The sequence below is a fragment of the Lissotriton helveticus genome, chromosome 5_1 (genome assembly GCF_964261635.1).
Source record: "Lissotriton helveticus chromosome 5_1, aLisHel1.1, whole genome shotgun sequence".
NCBI lineage: Eukaryota > Metazoa > Chordata > Amphibia > Caudata > Salamandridae > Lissotriton > Lissotriton helveticus.
This window is the reverse complement of record NC_136065.1, coordinates 343,656,290-343,681,875: the sequence shown is the minus strand read 5'-3', so window position 1 is coordinate 343,681,875 and position 25,586 is coordinate 343,656,290. Positions and strand designations below refer to the sequence as shown.

General features: G+C 47.1%; 1 protein-coding gene across 1 annotated transcript in view; it reads left to right on the top strand.

Moving 5' to 3' along the window:
• Positions 1-25,586, top strand: part of FAAP20 (FA core complex associated protein 20) — a 99,699-nt gene that overhangs the window by 61,563 nt on the left and 12,550 nt on the right. Inside the window, exon 4 of the mRNA XM_078642461.1 lies at positions 17,154-17,797. Within this exon, the coding sequence (XP_078498587.1) occupies positions 17,154-17,797 (644 nt within the window). The remainder of the gene's footprint in view (positions 1-17,153; positions 17,798-25,586) is intronic.

Sequence of the window (25,586 nt, the reverse complement as noted above, 5' to 3'; positions counted from 1 at the left end):
TGAAAGAGGAACCAGTAATTCCTGGGCCCTTAAGCATATATTCCACTGAGATAAAAAGTAAACCAACAAAGAGAACTCTGTGTGGCTGGAAGGGGTACCTGAGAAACTCGGGAAAAACGATAAAAGGGCCTCCTCTGCCCACTAAAAGGTGGGTACAGAAAACTAAAGTTTGGAGATCTACACAAACCAGAGTTGAAGATGAAACGGAAGGGGAAATGCTGGACTCTTGAGGCAGGATTGAAGGCAGAATTAGGTGTCTCCTACGGTGGAAGTCACCAGCCTAGTGGAGGTAAATAAGGAAGCCACCCAAGATACGGAACACTGGAAAACACTGAAAGAAAAATCAGGGAGAAATACTGACAAGAAGATAGCACCCCTACCCTAGACCCCTCCGAGTTAATGAGATTGGGAAAAAAGAGCAATTGCGGTAACATTTGTGGATGCTCCGAATGATGAAGTGCAAAAATGGACCTGAATCCGGTGAGCATACAATGATCTAACAGGAGCAGAATGTCACACAAGTCTATCTAGAAGCCTTCATAGGTGAGATTAAAAATGAGATTTAGTCAATATGGATGGACCTAATTACATGCTTTCCGGAACTCTGTGGAGAGCTAGCTGAGGTAGACGAGAGAGTAGAAAGTCTAAAGCAAGTGTTGGACAGGTTGGAGGAGCAACAACAATTATAATAGAAATTGGAATAGAACAGAACATGAAGGTGCAGGTGAAACAAGAATCACTCTTGATGTAATATAAGAATCCGGGGATCCCACGGAGCAGAGGGAGAAAACGTGCAGGAATATGTTGCAAACCTGCGACAACTCGGGCGGTTACCATAAGCACCACCGTTTAAACTAAACTGCACCCAGAGAGGCAAGGCAATGGCACCATGTTAACAATTAACCACCTGACTTGCTAACCAGGGTGCATAGGATGAAGAACTGATAATGCAACTGACGAGGACAGCTGAAGAGATAAAATGGGGGGCACCAAATACACCTGTATCAGGGCCTCTCAGGAACAACACTGAAGGAGAAAAGACTCCTTAAAAATCATTGAATCCCACACAAATGAGGTAAGCCATTCCGTAGAACCTTCAGTTGGAAGGTACAACTGAGAGCAACTTGATCCCTCATAGAGGCAAAAACATCTTGGGTCTAGATGACCGTGACAAAGAGCATGGGGAAGACAAGGGGCCTCGAGAAGAAAGGACATCAGGCCCATATGGTAAACAGTCTTTTGAAGTGAAACATCGAGCAAACTCTTGGACTGGGCGGAAGTGAGAGAAGAAATCCTAAAAAGCCTCAAGAGAATGAGTTTGCCGGAAGGAGAATGCCAAGATAACGACCAGAAAAACTCCCCTCCTGAAAAAAAGAAAGAAATATAAAGCTAACAGGCAGAACTGTCACAACTGAAGAAGCATCAGCCACAGGGCCAGTGTTTGTATGCGGCTGGGGGGGGGGGGGAGGGGTAAAAATTAAGATCTAGGTAAAAACCAGATTTGAGAGACCAAGTAGACTTTTTCTGTGGGAACTCTGTTTTTTCCTCTTCTTCCCTATTCAATTACCTGTAGTTAGGGGGGAGTAGTCTGCTGCTCCCAAATTGGAGAGAAACAGGGCACTTATAATAGTCGGGCCCTGTTGGCCCGGTTGTTTGTTCATGAGAGAGAAGGGTGAACGCTTACGTACCATACACCGGAAAGAAGCTACTACAGGCTAAGATGGGCAGAGATGATACACCATAACCTAAATTCCTCTTAAACCCTTGTCACTGAATGTAAAAGCATTACATTCACCAAAAAGAGACATCAGGTATAGAGCAGTACAAAAAAATTACCCTCATCATTTCTTCTTCATGCAGAAGACGCATTTAGTGCTAAAGGAGAAATTCCACAGAAATCATAAGTTTTACCCACATGAATATTAGACATCAGCTTAAACAACAGCAGGGGCTGCCATCTAGCCATGTTGGGCAAAAAACATAGGGGGAGGAATCAAGGTTAAAATAGACATAGAATACAATTCATTGATCATAAACAACTGTCTGCTTTATTAAACGGGCTTTTTGGCTATGGTGTTACTAGCATGGAGGGACTCAGGGTGATGGGGTCAGTCTTAATTCTTGCATGGGACGCTGACCTAGACAGACACACAGATTTACCTCCTTTACAGGAGCCATGTCCCAGACATTAAAGACCAAACTACCTGATCTGGGACTATTGTCCGCTTGGAGATATTATAACCTTTAAGAGGGGGATTATTCAGTCTCTTCTTATGTACCTTCCACGTACTCCTTCATTGACTATCTTTTTGCATCACTACTACCATTAGTCACTTCTGGAAGTTGCAAAGTCGGACATAGCCCTTTAAGTTCATGTGAATGTGGAGATGGTATGGGAAGATGGGTGAAAAACACGGCACAGAAGGCAATGAAAGCTATGAAGCAGTATGTTTAAAGATCTGGTTCTTAAAGCAGAAATGGCAAAGGAAATCAAAGAATATTTCGAGGCAAAATCCCAACAAGACCCTGCGCAAGCTATAGTCGGGGACTCCTTTAAGGAAACTGTGATAGGAATTGCAATAACGTTGGAAGCAGCAAGGGCGAGGGAAATGAGAGTACGTGAAGATGACAATGGGTGCAAGAGCTAGAAGAAGTGGAAAGGCAAAGTTCTGCCAAGAACGCCAAAAGCTGCGTAACTATAATAAGGCTCTGATGTAGAATACATATGACAGACACAGTATAAACTGACCTCCTGCATACAGATCGTGGTTTTGTGAATGGGGAAAAAGTAGGAACTTTACTAGCCAGAAAGGTTAAGTACCTACAAACCAAAATTAATTTAGCAACCCTACAGAGGCCTGACGACTCTGGGGAAAAACTGTGGGTACAAGGTTTTAGAGATCAGTTTGAAGCCCACGGCTCTAGATGACAGGAAGACCAACCAGAAATCTGGGGCCACACACATAATGGTGCATGGAAAACCTCTCGGATGAAATTAGAGAATCAATGAAAAATCCCATTGATCTAACTGAAATAAAAGCAGCATTGAAAACTATGCACCCAAATAAAGGCCCGGAGCCTGATGGCACCCTAGCTTTTTGCAAATATATTTTGCCGTACTTGGGAGAACAGCTGGCGGACCTCTATACCACCTTCACTCAGGCATTGGGGTTAACACTCTCTGACTGAGGTTGATATAACTGTAATTACAAAACACACCAAGCCATCCTGTAGGCCAATTGCCTTCCTCAATAAAGGTGTGAAGATCCACATGAAAATCTTGGCAAGCCGAATGGAAGGGTTGGTGCCGGTTTTGATTAATCTAGATCAAGTAGGGTCTATTGAAAATGGACAGGGTCGTGTCTTACCTAGTGGAAAAGTTCCAAAGAAAGAACCTCTCTGCTGCTTGGTGTCCTTGGATGTAGAGCAAGCAATCAAAAGTCCCTCTTCCGAGGGACACAAGGCAGGGATTTACCCTCCCGCCTCTTGTTTGATAGTGGAGTCCATTGCCCTAAATATCAGATCTTGGCAGAAATAAAAGTAATATCATTTGCAGGAGAAGAGCACAAGTTGTGCCTGTTTGCAGATGATGTGTGGCAGTGACAACCACAACTAGGTCGCTCCCAGCAGTAATGGAAGAACTAGAATGATTTCAACCTGTATCCAGCTTCAAGAAGGTAATATGCAAAAATCGGGAATATTGCACTGGACTGTTCCAAAAGGGAAAGAAGTCCGCTAAATGAAATAGCACACTGTGCTGGGAGCCAACCTAATTTGAATGGTTTGGCCTCCTATTAGCGACGAGGGTGGAGGGCTGGTCTGATGTCATTTGTCAAACCTTCTAGAACAGATACAAAAGGTCATGGCGCCCAGTGCACATCACCTGGGACGCAACTTAGGATGACTTAGATAAACATACGCCATTCCTGTCGCAGAAATACCTACATCATAGAAACAGCTAATGTCATTTGTGTGGGTAGTGGGGCCCAGCACATGTACCGAAGCGTATTCTCATAGTACCCAAGGAAAGGACGGCCATGCGTATCCTGATCTACTGCAGTGCACTGGTGCATAATTGTAGAATGGACAACCTGGGAGTCAGAAAAGAAGTGGACCTTTACCAACAAGGTGGTGGTAGTAGTAGTATATTACCTGTGGGACTTGGCATCCCTGAGAAAAGCTAAGACCCAGGAATCCATACTTGACAATCGAGGTCCAAATGATGCTGGAAGTTTGGAATCCTTCCTGTCACCACACACTCCAACACACCATTACCCAGTCTTTACCCCGGTCATGAAATGTACTATATTGTGCAGATGGCAGGAGCGGCGTGCAGAACCTTGGAAAGTCTTTTCTGACATGAGTATAGGGAAAATGTCACAGTTCCCGAAACAGAAAGGCTGCCACATTGTCAGTTTAGACCTTGGGTACTGTACATGCACAAAGTATAGAGACAGCTATCGGGCATCTCATAGAACTAGAGAAATAAGTGCAATCCCAAGTGGGATGAAAGGGCACTACATATGAGTGATCTGAAATACCTCTGGGCAATCCAGCCAAGGAGGAAGGGAGATCTGCAGAGGGATATTTCATAAAAAGAGGGCGGAGCTATTTTGGATGAGTATGCCTAAAGTCTGCAGAAATATTCCACAAAGGGAAAATGCATATCAGTGATATATGACCCCAACGTGTTCACACTGCATTTACGATGCACAACGGGGATCAACAATATAAAATGTAATTTCCGGAATCAAACTGTGAAAATCAAGTGTACAGAAACATACATGTCAGCCTGTACAAATATTATTGTAAGGAATGTCTTAGCCATATCAAAGGGGCAGTTGGATACCTAATCTCCGCAGATTGGGAAATCGCCATCTCCGTCACAGAACCAGGAGGCTCAAACTGAATGGGCATTAATTTGCTGTTTGCTGGCTGGAGGCGGGAGAGCCCTCTGCGTGTTGTTCTCCCCTCCAAGACTGCTCCTTCTTTCCTGGAGACCTCGCGGTACCCGCTGCGCGGGTCCCGCTTCGCCCGTGTGCCTGGGCGGCTGCTTCGCTTTCCTGTGGATTTACACTCTGGACTGGAGGCGGACAACAGGGCTGCGAGCGCCAGGTGAGGTACAGGGACTCCATTGGCCAGGAGTCCCTGCGCTGTCATCACCTGCACCTGGTCGCTCTCCCTGTTTGTCCCGCCCCTGAGCGCCGAGTCAAAGGTGCTTGCGGATCATCGTTCTGTGGGAGACACTTGCTGTTTGCTGGCTGGAGGCGGGAGAGCCCTCTGCGTGTTGTTCTGCCCTCCAAGACTGCTCCTTCTTTCCTGGAGACCTCGCGGTACCCGCTGCGCGGGTCCCGCTTCGCCCGTGTGCCTGGGCGGCTGCTTCGCTTTCCTGTGGATTTACACTCTGGACTGGAGGCGGACAACAGGGCTGCGAGCGCCAGGTGAGGTACAGGGACTCCATTGCCCAGGAGTCCCTGCGCTGTCATCACCTGCACCTGGTCGCTCTCCCTGTTTGTCCCGCCCCTGAGCGCCGAGTCAAAGGTGCTTGCGGATCATCGTTCTGTGGGAGACACTTGCTGTTTGCTGGCTGGAGGCGGGAGAGCCCTCTGCGTGTTGTTCTGCCCTCCAAGACTGCTCCTTCTTTCCTGGAGACCTCGCGGTACCCGCTGCGCGGATCCCGCTTCGCCCGTGTGCCTGGGCGGCTGCTTCGCTTTCCTGTGGATTTACACTCTGGACTGGAGGCGGACAACAGGGCTGCGAGCGCCAGGTGAGGTACAGGGACTCCATTGCCCAGGAGTCCCTGCGCTGTCATCACCTGCACCTGGTCGCTCTCCCTGTTTGTCCCGCCCCTGAGCACCTCCTCCCCATAATAGGAGTGGTAGGAGCCGCAGCGCGGGAGCGCGCGGGAGCGTGCCCGGGAGAAGCCCGGGACAAGGGCGGGACCGTCTAAGGCCGTCATAGGCCGGAGTAGGCCGGGCTGGGCCTACTCTCTTGATCTGGTTATTTGAACCCTGGTCCAATTTGCTGTCATAGCCCCTTACTGACTACTATTAAACATCTGTTGATATGCCGTCCCCGGTAAGGGAGGGTACCCCTGTGAAGCAGGGAGGAGCAAAAAATAGGACCGTAGAGAACTATTTTCCCCGGGCTGTGGGGGAGGGGGACAAGGAGAGCACCTTAACCCGGCTAAGGGCAGAGCGGAGACGCTCTATAGATAACCTGAAAAACAGACCCCTTGGAGAATATCCAACCACGCCTAGTGAGGAGTTAACCTCAATAGATGATGTCCCATTCCTGTTGAGGGATGGTACGATCTCCCCATCTGTTCCACCCACGAGTCTAACTCCAGCCACCAGCCCAAGCCCTAGTAGGGTGACTATTGATCTAGTCTCTCAACCCCCCCTAGCTCTGAAAGCTAGGATAGCTAAATCTAAGCCAGCCAACGTACAAGGAGCACAAGTAGTACATGGGCCCCCCCCAAACAAACGTAGGAGAAAGTCGAAGGGAGCCCAGGGCAAAAATAAACCCAAAATCCCTCATTCTGATTTTGGGATGTCACTAAAACCCTTAATACCGACTGTGAGGCTAGTGGATGAACTACACCCCAAACCTACTGTACAGGAAGGCTTGGCCCCTGCTCTGATAAATGACCCAGGAAATAATATTGCTAATGTCCCCCTCTCGGTTGCCCCACTTGGCAACCTGGAATTCCTGCTTAGGTCATTATTATTACCAATTAGTGAGAGTATCAAAAAGGTCGAGATCAGACTTACCATCCTGGAGGCTACATTAAGTAGCATTAAAATCTCGGCTGGCCATCAAGGAAGATCACCGGAGCTCATTCCCACTCCACTGGCCCCCCACCAACCTCCAAATAGTGCAATGAGCCCAGCCCCCCTACAGGTCGCGAATGCTGCGGCCCCTCCACAACCCTCGAGGACTAATCAGGCATCAACTAAGCCCTTTAATTCTAATAGGCCTATTCCCCCTGTAGACCCGTCCCCCTGGCACAGCCCGTAGACAACACTATACTGCCTCCCCTAATGCAGCTTCCACCTAGATCACGTAGACCAAATTTACCCCCGGAGTCAAATGATTTTACTGTAGTTATGGCGGGTGTCCCTCCACTTGAAGTAGGTGAACCTGAGGACTTTTGTTCCCTAAAAAGCAGGGTAATCAAGTGGCTTAACACAAACAGACCCCTCCCGGTACACCTAAATAACGAAATTATAATGGTCAGAAGGGTGCCATGGGTGGGGAGAACATATAAATCTATAATAGGGGATTGCTTATTGGTGAGCTTCAGGGATGCCGGTACTGTCTCTCACATATGCCAAGGAAAGAATAGATCTAGGGACTCTACCATTCAAACCCTTCATGTGTCTTTCTTCTTTCCCCCTATCCCTGCTTCTGTACATCCGTTCCAAACCTATGACAACTGGGAGAGGGTTGGTCGGAGGGGGAGACATCACGAATTTAACCCCAGGCCACTGTTTGGCCGCCCAGAGCCATCCTTTCATTCTTTTAACCGGTTTAACTGTCTGAATGGCCTTGAGGGGGTGGATTGACAAACGGATAATGTTCCTCAGGGAGACGGAGAAAAAGGAGCTCTGGCAGAGGAGATGGAGGAGCATAGTCCCCTGGCACAGCAAATTCCATCGAGTTGTGTCGGGAAGTCTGTGCTAGATGGACCTAGGGCTGTAGATATTGAATATATAGGAGGGGGAACTGGGCTGTACTCGCATGAGTTAGAGTGGGAGCCACAAACAAGGCCTCATGGGGGACTAGAACAGAGTGGTGAGGCATTGAGATTGATCTCTTGGAATACAGCAGGTTTGGCAGGCAAATTTAACAACAAAGAGTGGCTGGATTACATTAGAAAATTCCATGTAATCTGCGTGCAGGAGACATGGGCCCCGGTGAATAACTGTCACTTACAGGGGTATAAGTGTTTCTTTGTACCCGCGCAAAAATCCAGATCAGGGAGAGCCATGGGTGGACTATCTATTTATATAGATCTAGACCTGCCGGGTAGCTGGTCTTCCCCAGATTGCAACTCCTATGGGATCCAGGCAGTTCGGTTCCTCGGGAAGGGGCTAGGATTTACTGTTTTTAACATCTATAATAACGAGATAGCGGGAAACCATACCACATTAGTAGCTGAGCTGGATTATAGGCTGGGTCAGGAAATAACAGTCCAGAAAAAGGGGCAATCACATGCGCTGCTAGTCATGGGGGATTTCAACTGCCATCTTTGTCCGGCACTGGTCCAAACAAACACAGACTGGTCCCAATGTCCCATGGAGAAGGGGCCGCATTTTTCCCATACGCCGACAGGGTCAGCTTTTAGTACGCTCCGGCTCAAGTATGATCTTGAGCACACTATTAACATGATAGGCACACAGAAGGATGGTACACTCCCACCTACATTTAAGGGTAGGGGATGCACAACCGTCATAGACTATATCTTGGCCTCGAGATCCCTGCTAAATAAGATAATTAGTGTAGGGATAGAATGGAGCAGTTTTAGCGACCATAACCCACTTGTTCTGGAGCTAATGTATAGGGCGGGCTCTAGAACTAGAGATCACCGCATAATTACGGAGAGGGTAACAGATCAAGGCAGGAGATTAAAATGGTCCAAAATAGATGGGGAAAAGTTTTACAAAGCCCTGGTAGTCAAGGGCAAATTTGCCATCAATGACTGTCTAGACACAGAAGTCCACGGTTTAAGGTTACTGGAAGCATTCGGTGAGATTGCTAACCTGATCGATGGCCTACTTAAAACTAGTGCGCCCACAAGGAACCACGATAACCCTCGGTGGTTTGATAAAGACTGCTCCAAAGCACTGAGGGAGTTGAAAAGCTGCCTTAAATCTAAACCAAGGGAGCCTCAAAAAATTAAGGTGTGTAGGGAAAAATACAAAAAAGAGACCAAGAGGAGGAAACTTGCCTTGCAGGCAGAAGCATGGGCAGAATTAAGAGAAGTAGGGGAAAGAAAGGATCTAGTGGGTTTCTGGAGAATTATCAATAAACCGACCTTCCAGGAAAACGATACCCCTGAGATAGGGTCCAATATCCTCCCAGAACAGTGGGTCACTCATTATAGGGGTCTATATAACCACGAGCAGGGTACCTCTGCAGAGTTATCTGTAACTCCAACTCAGGCTTCATTGGTTGTATTCACCATTAAGGAGATTACTGCTGGGATAGAGGGTCTGACTAAAAACAAAGCCCCGGGCCCTGATGGAATTCCTCCCGACCTGTTTCTGAGCAGCATAGAACTATGGGCCCCTTTAATGACCAGGGTCATAAATACTGCAATCACTTGTGGTCTCCCACCGTCCTGGTCCAAAGCGATCATTGTGCCGATTTTCAAGAAGGGTAATAGGGACGACCCTAAGTGCTATCGCCCCATCTCCCTGATTGATGTATCAGCCAAACTTTTGGGCAGGGCGATCCTCAACAGACTAACTGAGTGGACCGATGAAAATAACATCTTCTCGGACACCCAATATGGATTCAGGACAGGGAGGTCCACTAGCGATCAATGCCTGAATCTGTATATGCTGACTGCCAAATATACCCTGGCCAGTGATGAATCGATCTACATGGGATTTATGGATTTGGCAGCAGCATTTGACCACGTTAACAGGGAGAAACTGTGGGACATGATGTCAAGCATGGGGATTGAGAGCGGTTTAATTGATATTCTAAGGGAACTGCATAGTGACACCACGGCTAAGGTTCGATTTAACAGGGAGGGGGGATTGACCGACTCTTTTCCCTGTATGAGTGGAGTCCGACAAGGCTGCATTCTCGCCCCTTTTTTGTTCTCCCTTTACATTAATAATTTGGAGCAGTTTCTGTTGGGTCTAAAGGCAGACTCTCCAAGGGTGGGGCCGCGTCATATTCCTGTTCTGCTTTACGCAGATGACGCGGTCCTGATTGCACGCACACCCAGGAGCTTACAAATCCTGATCGATGGATTTGTTAAGTTCATGGGTGCCCTAGATGTCTCTGTTAACCTGGGTAAATCATATGTGCTCCTGGCTGGCAAAAAAACTTCCTCTAAATTTACCTATACAATAGGCAGTCACACAGTAGAAGAGGTTAAAACATTTTCTTATCTTGGTGTAACCTTTGATGGCGCCTTACAGTTTAATTCCCTGGTGGAGGAGCGCTGTAGCAAAATGATTGCCTCTAACGGGGCAATAGCTAGCTACGGCAGGAGACTAGGCAGATGGAGCCCGGAACAGGTGATGAATTTGTACAGCTCCGTATCATGCTCCAAAGTAATTTACGGGGCAGAAGTATGGGGCTTTGCGAACATCACAAGAATCCAACGGGAAGAAAACAAATATCTGAAATCCATCTTGAGGGCACCCCCAAGTACTGCTGGAATTGTAGCACATAGGGAACTAGGGAGGCCATACCTAGATGACCTGGTAAAACTCAGGCCAATTGTGGCCTGGCTAAAAATCTGGGCTAATCCTGATGCGTCTCTTAGCAGAGAAATCCTATTGGACTGTTTAGAGAGGGATAAATGTATGCGCATTCCCTGGCTCAATTTTGTTAAGAATACCCTAGAGGAACTAGGCTTTGGGAATCTCTTCACTAACCCTGCAACAATTGTAGCCCAGCATAAGATGCAAGTAAGGAAAACCTTTCTAGAGCGGAAAAGCCAACGTAGAGCTGAGGCTGAAGGGTTTAAACAGACAGTGAGGGCCCACAACTTGGTGAAGAGCGTGGAGGGTATGGAGCCTTATCTATACCTTATGCATAATGCACAGGATAGATTCCTGATGTGCCGTTTCAGACTGAACTTACTCCCATTTATGTTGGCATCACCAGCAGGATTTACACCTTCAATTGAGCAGAAGGGACCCTGCGGCTGCGACAACAGGTCTCCGCAGGACTCCCTTCACTTTGTTTTACTCTGTCCTTTTTTTACAATGCCCAGGCGTAGATTTCTTGTAAATATTTAAAAAAAAGCTAAACAGGAACATGCCAGGGAGGCACTAGTCTTTTTACAAAAAGCATCGGACCCCTTAACCCTGTATTGTATAATGAATTTTATTAAGGTAGCGGTCCGTTTAAGGCTAACCAGGGGAGACGAATGAAATGTCTTTGATTTTATATTTTTAAAATTGTTATATTTTTTCTGTTGGTGTTTCATGTTAACACTAATATTCTGTATAAGGATCTTGAAAATGTTTAATGACTTTTTATTCATGTATATATGTGTGTGCTTTTATGGTGTTTTTTAATCACCGAATAAAGATTCTTTGAATTGAATTGAATTGAATGGGCATTAATTTCTCATGTGTTGGGAGCAGCAGTGGCCCTACACTGGAAGAACATGGAGGCACCATATATTGCCCAATGCTTTGTTAGACTGTAGTACATGTGAGCAATGGAAAAGTCAAAAAGCAGCGTCAACCGCTCTGAACAAAAGTTCGCTATGTGATGGGCATGTTTAATACATTATTTCTTCGGGTTAGAGATTATATGCCTTTCCCTTACATGACTAAGCACATTCCAGTTGTTTGATAAAAATACAGAACTAAACAGGAGGGATTAATTTAGAGAAAGAGATTGAAAGAACAGAAATAGAAGAAATGGACCACTGGAATGCATTTGAAGAGAGGGAGTAGAGAAAGTGGGAATGAAAGGGACCTAGCAGTCAGAGGTGGCCCCTCTGCTATGGCGAAGGAGCATCGCCCCACTTCCAGCCTTAACATTTGAAAAATAAAACAATAATAAAATGTGTTTATTATTGTTTTATTTTCTTCCATTGAATGAGCCTTGGGGGCGGGGCAAGTCGTGCAGGGGAGTGGTGGGCACTACCTTCAGTGTGTGTGTGGGTTGGGACCCGCCAAACCAACATGCGCACTGAAGCTGTCTCCAACCCAGCTGCGTTGCCAGGTTGGAGACAGGAGGCACAGTCTCCCTTGGAGTGCAAATTTAGTACGCTCAGGCCAATCCTGACTCTGCTCTTGACTCTGCTCTCAAGCATGAGAGCAGAGTCATGATTGACCGCAGGTGAGACTGGGAGCCTTTGTTTCAGCGAGGAATAAGCAGACGAGCAGCGTTTCGGCGATGGGGCAGGTAAGTTCTTTCTTTTACTTTTTATTTTAGTGTTTTCTTCACCTCATACCCATCCCTATCCCCCACCCCCCCCCCACCAATCCGCCGGCACACCAGTCACTACTGCTAGCAGTGCAGACCATGGTAAATTCCTGCTGGTAATATATAACTGTTGCCGAAGAGCATGTAGATTCGGCAAGGGCAAGTACTTGGTTTGCAAAGTCGTGGGGAGGGACAAAGAATTATGGTGCACATTTTTAGGTTTCGCCTGTCGAAAGCTGCGCAAGCAGCGTTTCGCGCAGGCGATATCTAATGTTAGAACAGTATGGGGGACTTGAACCCGCCCCTTCTTCCATTGGCTAGCTCCATAAATGGAGGCTAGCCATTGGAAGACATCGTTGTCAATCACTTTTTGCCGGTCAGAACGCGAATCGTGGGCGTTTCTGACTCTTTTTTTAAGCCCCGCCCCTTGTTGCCGTGTGTCCCGGGCCACGCTGTGATTGGCTGCCGGCCCGGGACACCCCCGTGACGTCATTCCCCGGTCCGCGCTGTGATTGGCTGCCGGCCCGGGACACCTCAGTCGGAGCTCAAGATCTACAGAAGTTAGGGACACTCAGTGCCTTTCTGTGGGGTCGAATGTGGAAGTGGTTCATCGGTTGTTCCTGTACGGGATCGGCTTCTCCATTTGCGCACATTCCAACTGCATGGCCAACTCAAAGAAAATGACATCACCTTTGGTGTTCCGAACACTGAAATGACGCCATACGCATCGGCCTACGCGCTTTATTGTGAGTAAATAGTGTTTCAAAGAGTTGAGCCGTAATTTTTAAAATTATTGTAGTAAGTTGATATAAGTGTATATTAAGGCTTGTCATAGCAGGGCAATGGGCGAGGCTCAACAACAGAAGTGTCCGAACGTTGGGAAGCGCAAGATGCAAAATTATAGAGAATAAAAAAGCAGCGCCATCTTGTGGGCAACACGCATTTTGTTTGTTCAGACGTAAAAGTCCTTTTGCGCACTGCTGATAAAATCAGCCACCCTTCCTAACGGAATCTCCTTTTCCAGGGGAATCATCCCGTGGGCCAGTCCACCCCTGGTATCGGGGGAAAAGAAATCGCACACTGTGCAGAACGTTCTGGCTTTTAACACCACCTCCACACTACAGATAACCTATCCATGTCCCCTACAGCTTCCACTCATTTTCCTGAGCGGAATCATTTTTCGGGGACGATGTGCTTTGACAGGCTTCTGGATAGAGATTGGTAACCAGATAGAACAGACAGAATCGTTCACAAGTACTACTACTCACAAATCGGCCGGATTCCCCTAGAGGTTGGCAGCCCTCCGCGGTACTCTCAACACAGAATATGCAAATGGCGCTATGCAGCGGCCCTAGCATTGCTGTCAGCAGTGGGCACTCTATCTAGAAGAACCATGATCTCAGCGTCCCACCATATGTTTCATTTACATTTTGAAAAACAGATTTTTTTTCCTGCGATTTTGCACTGCACTCCACTTCACCTATATGGACAGACAGCCCGCAGCTGGGTCTAGGGCTGTCAGATCAACTGACTGACATACATGTAACACTATGTGGGCATTTCAAGGCCTTTATGACTGAGTATGCAAAATAGTAATCCAGTATTATCACTTCACATACTCAGAAATGCCATTGTGAATTGGTGCAGAAATGTCCAATTCCCTATTAATAAAACTGCAAAGCGTTCACTGTCCTTGATATTTGTAGTTAATGTATATACATATTTAATGAACACTTTCACTTTAAATGCTTTGGGGTCAATTCACAAAGGCATTTAAGAGCACGTGAAGTAGTCCTTCACGTGCTCCTAAATGGCATTGTGACTTGGCTCAGTGTATCCTGTCCTGGGATGACCATGTACACATAATTTTTATTGTAATCTTATCCAATTACAACTGAAGGTTACAATTCCCAGCATGGCCAGATTGCTCAAAATGAAATCCGAGAATTGAGCACATGGTGCAATCAGGTAGTCCTTGGTTTAAATATTTTATGCCTAATCCAAATTAAGTTGACAAGTTATTTGAGTTGTAACCCGTTTCCACACACTATGTCTTGCTATTGGATTTTTAAACTTTTTTCTTTCTAAACAAAATATGAACTAAATCTGATTCAGCAGAGAATCTGTCAGGTTAACTTGCATGTCTCTCCATCACTTCCAACAAGAGAGGCTGTCCTCACAGGTCGCATTCTGCTCAGTTTTTGAGGTCTCGGTTGCTATGATGGCCAACTAGAGTCTCCTCAACTGTGCTGAGGACCAAAGCACTCCCTTCATGATAAGTGGGTGGTTGGATGAGCTTCTTAAGGCGATAACTCTGCACTAAGAGTTTAATCTGCAGAGGGCATTCTCGCCTCGCTGAAGACTGCCTTGGTCATGCAACAACTAAAAAAGAAATACCCTTTGCACACTCTGTGCCTAAGAATGTTCGGCTCATCTCCAACAGCCAGACCTATCTTGAATTCTCCCTTTTCATGCAGCACAGGAACAGACATAGCTGGAGACGTAGAAGATCTTAGGCACTTGGAGGTAGTGTAGTTCCCAACAGAGGGACAGAACCAGTCCTGCTGGAAGTCCAGTGCACATCTGCATTAATATCTCTGCTGCCCCTCCTGACTCAACAGTCCCTTCTGACCACTGCAGAAAGCTCCAGAAATGCATGAGCTGCAATGAGGACGAAAAGACAGTATTTCTACATTAAAGAAAATCAGCTTCTCCTTTCTCAGGAGGGACTTGCCCCTAGCCCCCCGCCCCACACACCGAGAGACAGCTGAGGGAAATCGGAAAAATAAAATGATAAGCCTGCTGTAGTGGAGTTCGCCTCGTATGCTGAAGCGTACCAACTGTGCCCTGTACGCCGCGAACGTACGCCTGAAGCGTACGCCGGCGCCCTGTCCCTGACCGCGGCATAGGGCCTGGAAGATACGGCTCGCACGCCGCCCTTGTGACCTGGCATTGTTTCCCCTTGAGGCCGCGCCGCACTAGAGAGCCCTTGAAGCGTACAGGCCGCTCGGTGCCGCATTGCCGCCTCGGGGGTCCCTGACACCACAAAGGATCACCGATGACCCAGACCTTCCCAGAGCCCCTCCGAGGTCCCGCCGGGACGCCCCCGCCTTGTGGCGCTCCACCCCAGCCGGATCCCCGCATGGACCAGGAACGTCTTCGCTTTGGCCCTACAGCTGCTGCAACACAATCCGGTATATTGTGCTTCTAATCCCCGGGGCCTGCAGTGGACCAGAAGGTCCGTTTTTGTGACTGACAAGCCTCCTGCCTGTTAATTAGTAGAGGCCCCCACCCGGGAATCAGAACTGCGCAGAGCGCTATTCACAAGAGCACTGTACAGTGCCTTAGAAATGACAATCTGGCACCACGTGTGGAGCCGGAGTGTATTGTATTTATTGGTAACAGTATATAGCTGTTAAAGTTTTGTGTTCGCCCTGTCTTCAGTACTATTAGAGCCTTTGCTTATGGCTGCAATGTGTGTTTACTCTGGCTTTTATGTTAAGACAGTTTGAGTGCATAATCTGGGTGCATTACTATTTGCGCACAAGCATGCCTGCAGTCTGGTTCTCCAGGGAGCATGGCTGTGGCCCCAAGGTTAATGGGGACGTGCCTCTTCTCCATCGGAGGGTCCTAGGGCTGAAGGTGATTCCTCTTCTCACCGCGGACTCCTGTGTCTCATATGAGTATTCCTCTTCTCCGGTACTCAGGACCCTCACCTGTTGATTAGATGAAAGCAGACATCATCCCCAGTGGTGTTCAGGGAGTGCATTCCTGTAATGTGTTTTGTTTGTGACCTGAGGAGAGGCTGCTGTGAGGCCTGAGCCTATTATTGCTCCGGGATCCCAGGGTATAGTCCATATTATGACCTAATTAAAGGAAGTCTCATCCATTCTGCGCCATCCTATGCTCCAGATCAAGTATCCACGAGAACTTCTCCTCCCCAAAAACCACCTCAATATTGTCCTCTTCCCCAAAAACAATCTAAAAAAATAAATTGGTGTTTAAAAAAGAAATCAATTGTACAGATGAAGGCTGTGTGTCCAAATGCAATAGTTCTCGCATTTGTGAGAGATTAAGCTATTGGCATTGTAAATGACTGCCATTTATTTATCTGTTTTCAAAACCCACACATAAATACAAAATGTGTCATTTACAATGCCAATAGCTCTAACTTTTACAAAGGCGAAACCGTTGCATTGTAAATTCTTGTTATTTCCTGACATGTTGAGTGACATGTTTTCTAAAGCATTTCAACAATTTGGTAGCCATGTGAAAAGTTGTTGTAAGGTAATGCAAAAAGAAACTAATAGAAAGAATAGAACAAAAGGGCAACTGATAAAGAACCAGACAAAGAACACAAAACAGTACAAAAAGCCGGGAAATCACAATTAGGCAGTACCCCTACTTTGAATGGTGGCCTTTTATGTATGCCAGAGAGGGGGATTTAGGTTGTAATTTGACTTTAGCAAACTATATGAAATAATAGTCAGTTACCATGGATACAATAAAAAATGCTTTTACATACCTTCCAATTCTCTTGGGTCCAAAAAGAGCCTTTCTTTTTCAACTAAATGTCTGCAATTTTAAAGGGTGGAGAGGCATATATTATTCCATTTCTCCTGTACACTTTCATCCATCAACTTTTTGAAACCAGTGCAATCCACGGAGATTTTAAGGTGCATTATTTGCTTTTAGTGAAGCTGGCAGAAAAAAGGATTTTTTTAAATATAAAAAGCTATAACTTTGTAAAACTTAAAGCTCTGTGAATTAATGTTTTCTTGAGTACTTTTCTGATAAAAGGGTGCAACGCAATAAATCATTTTCAGGCGGAAAATACTTGTTATCATAGTAACATTTACTTAGCCCTCATGCATGCCAATCGCAGTCTTGTTCGCCGGCTTCATTGATTGTGGTACTGCATGTTTAAATAAATTGTTCTGATGTTATGTAACTTAAATGTAGATTGTTCTTCTTTGTTAATGTAGCTGTTATGTATGATGATCTCTCTCCATTCCTTACAGTCTTCAGAAAAAGACAAGAATGCTCAAAGGACAGAGGTTTTTCAAGTTGGGCTTAAAGAATTTGAGTGGACCCCATTCCCATCAGTTATTCAAGAGCAAGAAGTACATTCTGTGATCTGTGACTTGGTGCAACGGGCTCCTAGCCCACCTGACCGTCAAACGGCAGAGGTGTTGCCTCAGAAACCTATGGTCTTAGCATCTGAAAGAGGCAACCCCTTCAGAGAGGACAGAACTGAACACAGTCCTGCCGAACAAAGCAAAAAACACATTCCTAAACTGTCAAGAAAAGGAAAGACCGAGATGGCAAAACCATCAAAACCCAGAATCCCAACCCAAAGCTCGCAGAAAAAGGGAATTACTAAGATTTCAGTCGACCTTCAGGATCCTCATCAACAAATGCCTTCTCAGAATGCGAAAAAGGTTTCTGGCTTTGAAAGGCTCTTCAAATCAAACTCGCAAAGTGAGAGGAAGGAAACTGAAGGAATGCCACCCACAGCCAGGCCAGTTGACCCCGTTACCGTGGAAGAGGAGATTTCAGTCATAGAAGATGGAAAGTGTGCCCCTTTCATCCCTATTGAGAAGGATGTTGAAGAAAGCACCTGTCTGAAGAGTTGCCCCATGTGTTGTTTGCAGTTCCCAGAACAGTGAGTAATGTTCGTATTCCTTGTTTCAGACTTTTATGAAATGTTGACCTGGTCTGTGTTCTAGAGCAATTATTATTTGCCACCTTCTTTTTTGTTTGTTTGTATACGCTTTATTTCGACAGTTCATCTCATAAAAGCTGTAAAAACACCATAAAAAGATATATAAAAGTGAACAGTTCATGGAGCAGCATGTTGCAAATACATATGGAAAAGCAGTCCATTCTAGTGCACAACTGCAACTAAAATGAGATAAGCAATTCAACTGGTCGACAATAAAACAATCTATACAGCTTAGTGCAATAAAAACATACATTGGACACATTATTAAAAGGGAGGGGGGGTAAAGCATTACAATGTTTCCTAGTGTGGTGCCTCTACTAGTGGTCCCAGTTTGCAATCCCCGGCAAGGCCTGTTAAAATGTCCCACCCTCCGCGGGGCAAGAAAGTGGAGAGACTAAGGACAGTAAAGTGTGCGTGCATAGCGTGTATATAAAACATAAAGTGCCAGGCTGTGGGCCCTACGACAACTACATTTAACCATCATGCTACTGGCACTGTAGCATTCCTGTCTGGGTCTTTCGTCTGATAAGCCATGCATGGCTTAAGAACTTGGCCACCCTGCAGGCAAAGAGTAGGCTAGGATCGGTTCTGAGGATGCACCGGGTACCCGATAATCCCGCATGCCCAGCTGCAGGCAGACCGGATTTAACCATTTCGCCCTCTGCAAAGTGTATGCCTGACAAGCAAACATAACATGGGCAACACTTGCTACCGGGGCCCTGCAACAAGGACAGTCCTTTGGGTTACATGGGTGCCACTTAGCTGTTGTCTCACAGACAGGAAGTGGGACGAGGGACCTGAATTATGTCTAAAAGGGTTCTAAATGTCTGGTCGGTTTGTGTAAATAAAATTCTGCAGTTAGTCTCCCCATGTTTGGTTTGCTGGATTCTTGTTGTTCCACCCATTCCCAGTAGAGATGTTTATGCTCTTCTTTCCTAGGTGGGTCCTTCTTGGCCCAATGGGCTTGAAGCCCTAATGCTGACATCATTTTCCTGACGTTGGAGATCCAGCTTACTTTACAGCTTTTGTCAATCCAGATAACCTCGGATAGGGCTTCCACATAGGGTAGGAGCTCTGGGGTCCGCCTGATGCGAGCCCAACAGAGCAGGGGGCAAAACCTGGCTGTGTCACCAATAGATTGCCTACCCATATCAAGCATAAGGGGAGTAAGGGGGATGTATTGAGGCAGCATCACTAGATCCCTTAGAAATTAATGCTCGGCTCTACAGAGATCATAATCCCTATCAAATCCCCACAGCTCTGCTCCATACAGTGCTGTACTGACTGCTTTGACATCATAGACCTGGAGGGCTGGGGCTATCGTTCTACGATATGAAGAATGGTGTTCCTTCCCAAGTGCTCCCGCTAATCGTTTGTTGCCCATCAGCGTCTTTGCTAGGTGGGGCTTCCATGACATTTTATATGACAGTAAGGTAGTCGAACGTTCCGACGCTTTCCAGGGGAGTCCCATCTACCGAGGGGCTGCCTTTGTAGGACTTGTGGGGGTTAAAGGCCATACATTTGTTTTTTGAAGTGTTAATAACCAGTCCCCTACTGTTGCAGAAAAATGTAAACCTATTAAGAAGTCGCTGTAGCCCCGCTGGAGTCTTTGAAATCAGCAGGGTGTCCTTTGCGAACAAAAGGGTCAGTACCTTGTCACACCCAAGGTTGGTGCATCTGCTGGGTCTTATTGCAGGAAGCTAACCACTCCGTTCATATAAAGGGAGAATAAGTTGGGTGCCAAGACGCATCCCTGTCGGACCCCCTAACTGACAGGAATGTGATTGGTCAGTTGTCCTTGCGCTCCCCACCTAATCTGAGCGTACTTCTCCTCGTGTAGCCGGACTACCAGGTTAGGGATAAATGGGGGGATACCCATATCTTTGAGTGCCAACCATAGTTTACTCCAAGGGACTAGATCAAAGTCCGTCTTTAAGTCGATAAATGCTAGGTAAAGACTGCCCTTGCAGATCACCACCACTTTCCAATAGATGCGTAGAAGCCGGAATGCCTGATTTATAGTCCCTGTCCTGAAGCCGGCCTTATACTGCGATAGAATGGCATTGTCATCTGCTCATATCTGAATTCTCTGTAGCAAAACTCTGCTGAAGACCTTCTGCAGAGCATCGATCAGGCTTATGGGCCTATAGTTTGAGGGATCATCTCTTGCTCCTTGTTTGTAGATCGTTATCGCCTCTGCTCCTTTCCGAGACCCGGGGACTGGGGCACCATTAGTTATTGCATTTGCCAGAGGAAGTATGTAGCGGGCCCAGCTTGGAATGTCAGGCAGGTATAAGTCTCCCGGAATGCCGTCTGGTCCTGCTGCTTTGGACTGCACTATTCTGCCTATTGCGGCCTCTATTTTACCCAGGGTAAAAAGTTAATCGTCTGAGGAGTGCCCAGAGAACTCGACCACCTCTGCTGTGGGCAGTTCCTCTGAGGATGTGTAGCTCTTCTGGAAGGGGTCATGCTATTCCTGGGCAGTGATATAGTTAGGAGGCGAGTGTGCTCCTAATTTACTACCCCAGGTAACAAGGATCCAGAATGACTTGGCGTCCTTCGCGGCACCTTCTTCCTTTAGTTGCTGCCAGTGGGATTCGTACCATGCAGAGCTGCCTTATATTGCTTCCTGGCAGTTTTGATCAGGGGCAATTCTTATCTGTAATTGCTGCGGCTAGAAGTAATCGCTCATGCCTGCAGTCTTTTGTGTACTACGAGTGGGCCCCTCTTCGTGGAGTACACGACTTGCGGTCCAACCTCTGTGCTAGAAAATGTACATTGAGTTGATCGAAAGTGCCGGAGTGAACCATGGCTGCGTCAGCCAGCCCACTTTCGCTAGTGACCACAAACTGGAGCTCAAGTGTGCCTCTTGCCAGGTCATGCCGTATATCAATAATCTTAGTTTCTTGCAGGGCTACCTTCTGCCAGTTTAAAGACCTGTTGTTATTCAAGTGGACGACCTTCCTTGTAAAAGTCAAATGTAAATTACTCACAAGAGAATAGGGAGCTTACCACAGAGGGTTCATGCTTAGGCAGAGAGGGTTATGATCTCTCTCTGTGGTGGTGCCCACGTTCATGTCAATTATGTGTACCCAGAGCCTCACATCGAGGAGAATGTCATCAATGTGGGATGGGCAGCTGACTCTGTTATACGTATTTGCGCCCTGCCTATCCGAGGGGATCTGCCGTTTTGCTGCCCTCAGGCCAGACTCAACATTAAGGGCGTCTGCGTCCATCGTTTGACTTGGGATGGATTTCAAGAGGGGACAGCCCATATGGTGTCGTCATCCTCAGTGCCTAACAGATCTTCTCTATCGAGTGGTTAGAAAGGTAATATTAAGGTCACCTGCTACTATTACTCTAGAGTGTGACGGGCAGCAGGCTAGGGTCTCTTCCAGTAGAGCAATAATAGGTAAGGGACTACCCCCTTTGGTCCACCTCACATAAATGTTGAACAGGTCCATGGGGTTACCCCCCTGGGTCCCTTGATGCTGACCCCCAGAATATCCGGACTAGAGCTTGAATGGAGAGTAATCCGGAAACCCAGGGCAATGCTCTCCCAGGTATTCAACCCAATACTCGCCCCCCCCTCCTCCGCCGGGCGCCCCCCGGTGAGCAGAAGCATACAAAGCCCGATTTAAATAAGGGTACCAAGCTCCAAGTCTCCTGGAAAATGCAGATGTCATAACCCTCAATTAGATTGTTCCAGTGGGGAGTGGCATTTTACTTTTTAACCCAGCCACATTCCATGATATTATTCTGAGCTGTCGCTGGGAATCTGCGGTAAGGACCGCGTTTTGATTAGAAGAACAGTGGCTTATAGAGGCCTGGAGTAGTGCTTGTGAGTAATGGCTTGTACAGAAATCCGCGCCCACCAACTCAATAGGGTTGGTAGGGGCACTACTCGCTCCTATTGCTACTAGGAGGCTATCTTCCCTTGTGAGGGACACATTCTGCCAAGCCTTGGTACTTGAGAGGCTATCTACATCGGTACGAGGAATAGTACATAACCCAAACTGCTGCTGATCTTCCCTCAGGAGTCAGTCATTGGCTTCCAAGTTGGAGCCAGTATCTAGTCAGCCAAGTAATAGGGGTGCGGGTAGCTTGCTCTGGTCATGGGGTATGAAACGCTTAAAGTGGATGGAAGAGGCGTCAGGGGGACAGCTTCGATATTCCAGGGCAAGGAGGTTTTCAGCCAAATCTGTCCCCTTTAGGGTAAGTTCAATGCATTCGAATGGCAGAGCAGGAAAAGTACACCTCCGGGCCATAATTATGTTATCTCGAATTACTGAGCGACAGCCTCTGACTTTATTAGTCAGGGAGTCATACCCCTTAAGTAATGTGGGCCATATAGATTTTCTGAGTGGGTGGCAACGATGGGATAGCTGGTTGAGTCAGTAGGTTCCTGCCGTGGCATGACAGTGGTTGTCCCTGGGGAAAGAAGGTGTTTCTAGTCCTAGGATGATTAGAAGGGCCGTGCGCGACCAACAAATTATTAGAGATAATAGCTCGGTTGGCAGCAGGTTCACATGATGCTTGAAAGTAGGGAGTGATAACAGGGTGGAGCTGAGTGGGCCCATGAGAAAGTGTCCCCTCCACGAGTAACTGCCTGATGGAGCGTGTAGCGATTACAAGTGGGTTGCGAATAAGCTCCTAGCAAAGGTTTGGCATGCAATTCGGGAGGTAGACCATTTTGCAATAATGATTTAACTAAGGTGGTGAGACCCTCAATCATGGATCTCATAGTCCATATTTCAGCCCTAAGCATATTAATGAGCTGGTGGGTGTTCAAACATTCCGGGTATGGTGCTAGTGCGCATTGATGATCTCAGGGGGCTGCTGAGGAGTATCGTCCAGGAGTGTAGATTTTGATTTCAGAATTGATGAAAGCTGGAGCGGTTCCGGCGCGAGCCTGGAAGGTCGTACAGCCCATCTTGAAGAGGGCGCGTTCCCGGATGGGAAGACAATGTAAGGCTTTAAGTAGGGGAGTGACATGATGGGATTTAGAAAGACCGAAAATAAGACGGGCAGCTTGGTTTTGGACCAGCTGAAGGCGCCGAAGGTCATAAACAGGAACCCCATTGTACAGAATGTTGCCATAGTCCAGGCGAGACAAGACCATGGGCAAAAGAATCAGTTTGAGAGCAGAAAAGGAGAAAAACCGGGATATCTTGCGAATAGTGCGGAGAGTCAGAAAACAAGATGAAACCACTGAGCTAATTTGGGAATGAAGAGTGAGGTGTTTATTCAGTGTTATCCCTAGTGTCTTGACTGAGGGAGAGGGTGAAGGAGGGGTACACAGGGAAAGGGGCCAAAACAATGGGGTCCAGGGACTGGAGCCGCCACCTGTGAGTACCAGTTCGGTTTTATCAGGGTTTAACTTAAGGTGGTTACAGCTCATCCAGTCCCTGATGAAAGTCATAACCAATTGGAAATTGTGAATGGACTCCAGGGAGGGGGAAAGATTAAAAATAAGGTGGAGGTCATCGGCATAGTTGAAAACCGTGACCTCCATCTGCTGTAAAGCAAAAATGAGAGGGAAAATGTATAAATTAAAGAGGAGAGGAGAAAGGGAAGAGCCCTGGGGAACACCACTTTGAACATTGCGTGAGGGTGCGGAGAAATCGGCCAGATGGACGGCCTGCGTTCGATCCCTCAGAAAGGAGGTAAGCCAAGCCAGGGCGGGACCCCTGATGCCGGCCGCCTCGACACGGGTGAGAAGGATGGAATGATCAACCGTTTCAAAGGCGGCGGACAAATCAAGGAGGATCAGCGCCTGGGGCAAGTTAACATCCATCCCCTCTCTGAGTTTGTCCATAACGGAAAGGACTACCTTTTCGGTGGAATGGAATGGACGAAAGCCCGCCTGACAGGGGGCTAAGCTACCGCTGTCCTCCACAAATGCACTAAAAACTTTAGTGACGTGGCATTCCAGGGCTTTGCCTAAGAACGGAAGAAGGGATATAGGACGATAGTTGGGGAGGGAGGAAGGATCGGCACCAGGCTTCTTTAGAATAGGGATTATGATTGCTGATTTGTGAAGGTCAGGAACAATGCTCTGTGCCAGAGAGTCATTGCGAAAAGTAAGAGGGGGCAGAGGGCAAGCCAAAAAGATCTCCCTCAAGACATATGCAGGGCAGATGTCAGAGGGGGAACCTGACTTGACCTTGGCAATCAGGGACAGAAAAGTTTCCCTAGTCAGGGGGGTATTTGGTCCAGATGGAGCAGGTTGGGGAGGGCAGTGGAATATTGGACTTAATGGCAACGATTTTCTCAATAAAATAATCAATAATTGAGAGAAACACAGAGGGATTGGGAAGGGGAAGGTTTGAGGGTGACCCCATCTGAGGAAGCTAACTCATGGACAGTGGCAAAGATTTCCCTAGGTTGGTTTTCGGCCGAGAGAATTTTTGAGGAGAAGTAGTTGGTCTTAGCAGGAGGCTGGGGCAGGAAGCTGAAAGGGAGGAACAAAGAGAAGGCACGTCAACATGGTTCCAATTGCGGGCCCAGGTGTTTCTAGGGAGGGGGGGGTCTTTAGACTAGGGGTGTCGTGGGAATTAGCTAGGGGGGAGTGAACCCTCGGAGTGTTTTTTTAACCCCTTTGCCGCGGGGCTAATTTCCCCGTAACGCGAGAGGAGGGGGGGGCCGCGCGCGGTTCTCGTGACGAGCTCAGCTCAGCTCGTCATGCAGCACAGTGGAGCTGTGCTCATGACGAGCTGAGCTCGTCGTGACCTCGCCTGCTCAATGGAACGCCCAGCACAGCAGGGGAATTATCCCCACGTGGGCGTTCCACGGGTTTATGACGAGCTCAGCTTGTCATGAGCACAGCTCCACTGTGCCTCATGACGAGCTGAGCTCGTCATGAGCGGCGAAGGTGTTAAACATTGCTGAGACAATAGGTGAGCGGGTGGGGCTAGTGAATCTGGGAGAGGGTTGGCCAGAAGGGACTTATGACGGGGTGGCTGGATCAGCTTCTAAAATGCTTTCGCACTCTCTAATCAGGCCATCAATGCAATCTAGGACATAGTTACTGCCTGGATATTTAAGCGATTTTCTGACCTTTTTCCCTTTCCCTGCTTGTCAACAGCTGCAACTCTCATGCACCCGAATTAGGAGGAGTAACATTGCCAAGTCTACTCTATGCAGATGACATAGTCCTAATCAGCCATACAAAATTAGGGCTGCAACACCTTGTGGATGCTACACTGAGATATTCGGATGCAAACCAATTGACGATAAATCTGGAGAAAAGTTAGACAATGTCAATTAACAAGAAAAGGAAAAATACCTACACCTGGTTTTGGAACCATTCCGTATTGAGGATACGACAGTGTATAAATACCTAGGAGTCAAAATTGACAATGGCGGACAGTTTACTACTCAGAAAGCTAGCATTAGAGGTAAAGGCATTGCTATAGCAATTTCTTTAAAAGCACGAAACAGTAAACTTACCAGCCCATCTCTTCTGCCCCTGTCACAAGTAATACGAGCCAAGCTCCTGCCCACAATTACTTATGGGAGTGAAGTACAGAGAGACAGAGATGCAGTGATTTTGGACAATATAGTTACAGCTGCATATAGGATTATTTTTAGCCTGATTAACTCAAATTAGGCTTGAGTTTGGTGGCCAGAAACAGCTTCTGGCAAGACAGGGGGCGTACATAACCGCTTGGGACAAAGTCCGGAAAGCCAAAAAGGGAACCTTAAACAATTATTTATGGTCGGAACT